At 39.7% G+C, this 8,260-nt stretch overlaps 1 protein-coding gene across 1 annotated transcript in view; it reads right to left on the reverse strand.

Annotated features, from left to right (window-relative positions):
• LOC138004309 (threonine-rich protein-like) overlaps positions 1 to 7,419 on the reverse strand; it is a 15,932-nt gene extending 8,513 nt beyond the window's left edge. Inside the window, exons 1-4 of the mRNA XM_068850788.1 lie at positions 7,265 to 7,419; positions 3,276 to 3,381; positions 2,307 to 2,867; positions 305 to 461 (exon numbers count right to left, since the gene is read on the reverse strand). Of these exons, the coding sequence (XP_068706889.1) occupies positions 305 to 461; positions 2,307 to 2,867; positions 3,276 to 3,381; positions 7,265 to 7,291 (851 nt within the window). The 5' untranslated portion in view covers positions 7,292 to 7,419. The remainder of the gene's footprint in view (positions 1 to 304; positions 462 to 2,306; positions 2,868 to 3,275; positions 3,382 to 7,264) is intronic.
• Between the last annotated feature and the right edge of the window lie 841 nt (positions 7,420 to 8,260).

Below are 8,260 nucleotides of genomic sequence, written 5' to 3' on the forward strand. Positions count from 1 at the left end.
GAAGGGACTTGCGAGGGATTAGAGTAAAACGGACAGAATCTATTTATTGTTTTTGGGGATGTGGGAGATGCAAATAATTTTCTGTCCCTTGTGTCCCAAGGCATCGTGACAGCGTTCTCTCGATTGACTAAGAAAAAATGGAAGATGATGCGTATATGCTAATGAGATAAAGATTTGAGCATGTGTCAATGAGACAAGAATTGCAAACGAAGATTTCCAAATACCGAGGACGAAGTTAAGAGTTGAGACATTCTGCAATCTGGTAATTATGCAACATGGAGCTGTTTTCATGATGGTGACTTACCCTGGGTTGCTGAGTCTAAGGGTGAGCAGTTGTATATTCAGTACATCGTTAACGGGAAGAAATATAACGAACGTACAGGTTACACCGTTTGGATAATTCCCCGGAAAATTAGGGCTGCTGAATTGCCCTTGTCGGTCAACTAGAATCTGATCGCAATCTGCCAATGAAAACGAAAGTAATAACAAGAGTCTCATAAATCGTTGATTAGTATTTATAAAAGGTTTCATAGAGACCTCTGTCTATTCCACGTTTTTTCCCTTTTTAGGGAAAGGGGGATAACGAGCAAAACCGTTGGCGTTATAGCTGGGCTCTGTAAAAAGAACACCTTTAACGTTGTTTAAGTTACAAGCAGCACAAAGAATATTGCGAATACGACTTCATTCATCCAATTAATATAACGTTTACAGTAAGGACACGTGAACCGTGAACACTTGACATTTTTGTGTACATTGTTTTTTTCGACGACTAAGAAATAAAGGCTCTTCTTATGACGTATAGTGTTACATGTATAGCATTTTGTACGTGTAAAAACATTAAATACTCTTGTCAAAAGGACGAGCCCACATTCTATAGTCACTAAAATAATGTAAAAACAAATATCAAGTGTGCATGGTTCGAGTGTCCTCACTGTTACAGTTTGTCTATCATTTTAAGATTCCCTAATGATTTCTAACAGGACTTTCTGTTTAGATACCCCATGCTAGTGCAGTCAATCGCTTCCGGCATAGCACAGTCGAGAACCACCTTTAAATCCGGATGGTGCTGAGAAGTGTTCGCCACGTCAACGGAGGTTCGATTACCTCAGAGGGCTGCAAAAAACTATGACTGGGCATCATGTTAATGTTTAGCCGAAGAATTCTATAAACGGTAGACGGCGAGAAGTCCGCCCTAGAGTCATTCCCTTATCCAGAGTAGCAGTCGCCGCTTCCTTTTCTTTTTAGGCGAGTGGGAGATGGAAGTGCGCCACTAACTGACAATTATTCACCGAAGTGGAGGTCAATAGTGGTAGATATTGTGAGGTAGATATCCGCCACTTTCACCGACACTGAGGTGAATAATTATTTTAGTATATACCACACAAGTTGAATAATCAGCCGGCTTTATCGATAAAATTTTCTCCTCGGTGACCGAAGCGAAAAGGGAAGCCATTTTGTTTTTCTCCGTTTTCTCAGAGGTGAATTGTACTTGCTATTCACCTCGGAGCTGGCCAATCAGAAGGCGCAGAAAGCGCTATTTACTTGTGTGATATATACTAACTGAAATTGGTATCACCCAGCCAGTGGACTAATGCAAATCCTGCGTTTTAATTGGCTACGCTACCAGAGGACTATTAGTAATACTCCAGGAGCAGTGAAAAGCGTGACGCTTTCTTTCGTTTTATTCTCAAATAATTATTTCTTCAACTTGCATTTGCTAACTTTATTATTGCTTTTCTGTCCGACTAGTTGGATGATACTAAAACAATTAGACCCCTCGCCCTCAAGGGCCAGGGGTCTAATTGTTTAGTATTCCCCGCGCTTGTGTCGTCACTCTCTTGGCTAAAAAGAGGGATGGCACGAGTGCGAGTGAGGGAGGGTTTGGATCCGCATTCCAGAAAATGAAGGGAGCAACTAATCTTTTCACCCAAAAATATAAACGTTTTCTGAGAATTCCACAGCAATGCCTTTTGTAGGTTTTGTTTATTTGTTCGCTTAGCTAGCCTCCTACGCGTATCAGTGCCATTTTTTTTTTCATGGCTCACAAAAAATGTTCCTTTTCACGCTTTAAACAGAAATGGAAACGAATGCTACGAAGGCTATAGTTATCCAAGCGATGGGGCTCTTTCGTGCACGCGAAACTAGTGGCTTGCTTGTGTCACTGAAGTGCATGGGTATCTCAGTCTACTGAGTTTTCCGAAGCACTTCCCCTACGGAGTGAGCAGGCCAAGACCAACCTTCCATCGTAGTCGAATTAAGTCAATGCATTTATCAGTTTAAAACACAAAGGGATAAACTCTACTTACTAAGAGGTGTTGTTGGTGCTACTGTGGGTGTCGTTGTTGGTGACATGGTTGTTTGTACTGTTGTGGCTGGTGCCGTTGTTGTTTGTGGTTCTGTGGTTCGCACCGTTGTTGGTTGTCCCGTAGTTGGCGCTGCCGTAGTTGGCGCTGCCGTAGTTGGCGCTGCCGTAGTTGGCCCTGCCGTAGTTGACCCTGCCGTAGTTGGCCCTGCAGTTGTTGGCCCTGCAGTTGTTGGCCCTGCAGTTGTTACTCCAATCGTCGTGGGTGCATCGGTAGTTTGGATTCCAGCATTACACAAGCTTATACCGCAGCAGAACTGAGCGCATGATTGAATGTCGCCGGTGGAGTTAAGAGCATCGCATCCCGGATTAAAATCGCAATTAGGTTCGGTGAGATTGAAACATTGTCTTGTGACGGTCGTTGTGAGTGTCGTAAGACTAAAAGCCTCAAGAGTAGTACAGATTTCGCCTGGAGCACACTGCTCTTCTATTTCAGAACGGGTGCATTCTGTCTCGTTGACTCCTGTGCATGCTGCACATATCAAGCTCTCCAGATGGGAGTCCCCTAATGTCAAAACAAATGGCATACTTAATAAGCTTTGGAAGGCTACTTACTGAATTGCTGGTGGCTAGCGCAATATTCGGTGCTTTGGTATGAAACTTAAGGTGATGTACTCAAAGTGTTTCAACCAAAAGAGTTGGGCCACCTCGTTGTGGATGAATCAAACACGAAAATTTGGTATACAATAAGTTGAAACTGATGGGGTAAACGGACACGCACTGTGTTGAGATTTGGAAACTGACCTTTCTAGCATTAACCCTTCGTCAGGGTGAATACTAACTGTTAGTGGTGTAATTTTTTCGTATATTTGTTGTTACAGCAATAAAGTTTCAGAAATTATCGAAAAATGTGTTTATTTTTTCAAAAACGTATCTTAACAATTTCTCCTTAAGCAAGTAAATTGTCTGTTACCTAGCTCTAGTCTGAAGTCACTCCTTTTCTGTCTTTGTTCATCGAGTTCTCCCAGTAGTGAAGCAAACGGCGCCGACTCTGTGATCACCATGCAAGCAGTCAGAACCTATTTAAAAACAAAGGTCACTACTCTCAAAATATAAACGACCAAGACAACAATCACGACCATCGCCAATGGACAATGATGATAACAGTGGTGATAGCAATGGAAATGACAACGATAATTTATTATTATAATGGCATGAATAGCAATGATAATAACAATGACAATAACGTTGGCGATAGCAACGACAATTCAGTGTGAATGACAAAAAAATGGAAATGGAAACGACAGTTATAATGGCAATAGGAAAGACAATTACGATGACATTTATCTATAAAAAAAACTGCGTTAAAACATATTTAAACTTTGTTAACAACTTTTTTTAAGAAACAGCGACGTTTCGACGTTAGCTAAACGTTATTATCAAGTCAACGTAATTTAAAAATTGCATTCTATAATACTAAAAGAACAATAGTAGATGTCGACCAATTGCCGAATGTTTGTGTTCAGTAATGTCGGGCTGTATATACCTAACATAATCCGCATCGCACATCAGATCACATTTAAAATAATAAACAACACATTGCCGATTCACAACCGATGGCTTGATTTCTTAGGGTTTAAGATCTTGCCCCAATTTTTGCTCACGAAAACGGGTTGTACTGTAACACCAATCTTATGACTAAGATCGCGTACAATCGTTTACGGACCGCATTGACAGCCACTTGATCAGCTTTGAATGAAAGACTAATTCTCATTGTGCCACCATCATTGGTGTTGCTTACCACCCTGAGGCATTATGCAAAATAAAGTTGTTAGTAGTAGAATTAATTATTAAGCCAGCCGGATAGTCATAGCGACTGAAAACAGAACGCAGTTTGTCATATTACAGCTGTATTAAAAGCCACAGTTGTAGAAGATAGGGCATAGGCACTTACACTTTTGACTGTGAAAGTGTAAAAGCCAACTCAGTGGTGGTTTTCTGTACACTTGAGTTTCAAGTTTAGTTCCATTCTTAACAAAGTCAATGCCAGGTCAATGCAAATAAAAAGGACCTTATTTTCCACAGGAAGCACCATCGTAAAACGCTTAACTGGGATGTGCGCCAATCAGAGTAGTTAGGAACACCGCAGCAGTATTAGCGCTTGGCATCCTGGACAAGGTATCATCAGCATACCTCTTGTACAGATTTGGTACCATTTGATCGAGTGTGAGCTGTTCTTCAAGAAGACACATGAAGACATTGGCCATTAAAGGGCCAGGGGAGAGCGCATAGCCACTCCATCTGTTTGTTTGAAAGAGATTATTTGCTATGCGAATAGAATTTTTATGGCTTTCTTCCCGAGGAATTCAGTTAATTTCTACTGTGCAACATGGAATGCACGTGCTTTGAATTGTTGTGCAACAGTTTTGTTATGTAATAGCATAGGACACGGGCGGGGCCTGGACAGGGTGTTTGGTTGCCTCAATGTATTGAGCCCCACTCGTGATGACTTTCGGCCAGGCTACAAAGCAGGCACGCATTTATTCATTCTTGTTTTTCCTCGCTGGATCACACTTCGTTTTTACATACCTCCTCCTCCCCTTGGCCTGTCCGCTTTTTCCTTAGGGTATCTTGTTTAGTTTATTTTGCGTTTTTGTGCCCTCACCTTTACTGGGCTCAACACATTTTATAGAGCAATTATTTTTGTAATAAATTCAAGAAAGTTTGAATGATTAAATCGGCTTTGGGCCTTTGCCCTTAGCCATTTTACTCCATCTTGGATTGTCCGTTTTTATTCTAGTGCCCAGTAAACGAGCGCGGGTATGCAGCCCACTAGCTTACAAGGTCCTATCCTGTGGTAGGGGAGAAAGGCATAAAAGTTAACAATTGAACTGAAAGAGTTAATTAATTGGTCGTGGCAATCTCAAATAGCTTGATAAGCTGTTCTTTTTACAAATTGAGGCCATAGGCTTTATTGAACCAATCATCATCGAACGCTTTGTTGACCAAGATGTTAATAATCTCACTCAACGGCACATTGGTGAAAAGGGCGGTGACGTCGTAGGAGACCACCAATGTATCTTCCTCGTTGACAGAATAGGAGCGGATCTCATGTGATACTTTTCGGCTGAACTGTGTTCTCAAACGCCGACCTTAATTCAGTCGCGCTAAATTAAACATACTATCCAGTCACATATATGGTGCGTAATGTAAAATGCATTAAATCATTCTAATTCGGTATAGGATATGGCCAGGATATGGCAAAAGCTCGTCTTCTGAACCAAAGTTAAACTACTGCTGTAAGCAATAATAATAATAATAATTGTTAAAGACCTTTTTTTATTTATTAAGGCATGGAATTAGTCCTGCCATCGCTTGCTCTTTTCCCGTCTCTTATATACTTTCATAATCATTTCGACTGTTTCACTAATTAGGAACAGAGTTTCATTCAATCAGGTTGTTTCTTCTCTACATATTCTCTTTTTTCGTTGAGAATGGTGCATAACCACCAACTGGAACCGCGAGGGAATTGTTCAGTGCGTAAACTCGATAGATACTTTCCAAGTAAAGATTCGCTTTTATGTTGCCTAATACTGAAAGCTAAAAAAAGAAACTCAGACCACAAGAAAGACCAAACCCGAAAAACCACAGATTTGCGAAAAATCGACCACAAAACTCTAACGACTTATTCCGCAAATCAGAAGTTCACGATATTCTCGGTGATGGTTGGCGAGGAGAAATTTTTGAACACGGCGATGTAACTAGTTAATGTATCCCAAAATTGTGCGCGAGTCTAGAAAGCTCTCAAGAGATTTCGATATTTCTTCGAGCGTGTCTTTTGTTTATTTTCCCAAGCTAGTTGGTTGTTAGGTAGCGTATAAGCGATTGTGGTTTTGCTTGAGTTGGAGAACGAGAGAGAGATCTTGAGCTGATATATTTAGGAATGTAAATAAGGTCAAATCAGTGAATAGTCCAAGCGTGCGTTCGATTGCACGTATTCCGGAATAGGAATGCATGGAATAGAAGTTAGAAATGCTTCGTTTTTGCGGAGATTCACATTAATATTATCAAACAACTGCTAAAATGCTTTATTATCCTTGTTGCTTCAAAACGCCACACATAGTGTTTTAAATCATCACTCCACGTATTCTTATTCCGGAATAGGGTCAATCGAACGCACCCTAAATTTAGTTTGGCTTTTAAAATGAATCTGTAATCTAGCATAAGTAAATCGCGGTCCGATTTATCACGTTTGGCAGATCATATCAGCCTGATCATATTTGCGATCATATTTGCGATTTGTGAGCTCTGAACTTCTTTTAAGAGCTTGACGGAAAAAGTTAACTTTTCAGTTGTCTGTTAAGATGTCTAGCGAGGAGAAATCTGCCTGCGCCTCGCAAAGGGATCCTTTCCCGATCATTTCGACGTTACATCACAAAAAAATAATCTTATTTTCGCGCAAACAGCCAGTCTCAAATATTTGAATAATGTGATGAAAGATCTTTAATCATAGTACAAACATATTCTTCCTTAATTGCCATCACGGGAGAAATTGTGGTTTTTCGCTAACTATTTCCTGACAGTTCTTTCTTTAACGGAAAGAAATAGGAAAATGAAGTGCTGTTAATGTAATGAAAGCCAGGATAAATGATTAATACTCTAAAACCACTTCGTGTTCGAGTAATAATATGTTCCTATCCACTCCTGCAAATGTATCAATAATGCGAAGTAACTAGGGACCAATTATACAAATCTGTCTTAAAAGGATACTCGATTTACCTCTTCGTTTCAAAAGAACTTCACAATTACACTTACGCAAGCTATTCGAAACTACGTTACGTCAAAGCTTCACGAATACATGATCACCTTCATGGCATTCGTAGTAAAACAAGACTTTTGACAAAATGGAACTTAAGAATTATGAGGAACATAAAACCCCATAACTTAATCAAAGATACTTACCACCACAGAAAGCAGAAACACCTTCATGCTTGCAACGAAGTTCTCTCCGGCTGTGCCTCCTTTTGTGATATTTCGTTTTCTTCACATTCACAATATATACGAGCGAATAACCAATAAGACGAGTTTTCTGAGAACCAATTTAAGTATTCCAGTATTGCTTACCTCTTGAGTATATGATGTCAATTTCTTTGTTCATTTTCTTCAATATCATAAGTCAAAAACAACAGATCACGTTTAAATTGAGGTATTAAACTTAAGACGTAGATATTAATTCACGAAATTTATTTTCATACGATATACTCCTTGATTATGTTTACTTTTAAAATAAAATCGGTTTGTACCAAAGACAAGGAAAGGAACTTAGGCGGTGTTCTTCAAAGTGATGAACTAATTTACTTTCGTCATATTGCCTTCGAACCTGTTAATTCCGGAGCTCTTGACATTGGTACTCCACAAACAAGATAAATCATAAACGTCCGTTAGCAACCTGTAATTCAGAGATAATAAAGAGATCATTTGATTTCGTGTAGAGCTTGTGCGAGTTAGCTCGGAAAGAAGGCCTAGGGGAGCTTTGCAGCAAACTTACAAACAAACATTTTGCAGCTTTACATGTAATATTCCGTAAGAAGTTCAAAATTTGAACCCCCAACTTTGCTTCAACATAGTCACTTCGTATTAACGATAATTCATGAAAAAATTCAATGAAAGCGGTTTTATTACAAGATCACCACATTTACACGGAAAAGCTATCTGAAATTTCACGTCATTGAGATATTAGATAGCCTCTTCAAAGCCGACGGCTCGCCCAAGAAGAAAGACTGTAGAAAGTAGACAGTCAATTGGATAGAGCAGCCCAGGGAAAGAAAACCGACGTTTTGTATACCACAATGACATTGCAATCGAGTTCAATCTAAAAAAGACAATTTATTTCAGAGAACGTTCACTGAGAAATATCAATTTTAAGATGAAGATATCTCTTTACGGTTCGACTCGACG

Source organism: Montipora foliosa, chromosome 1 (assembly GCF_036669935.1).
Source record: "Montipora foliosa isolate CH-2021 chromosome 1, ASM3666993v2, whole genome shotgun sequence".
Classification (NCBI taxonomy): domain Eukaryota; kingdom Metazoa; phylum Cnidaria; class Anthozoa; order Scleractinia; family Acroporidae; genus Montipora; species Montipora foliosa.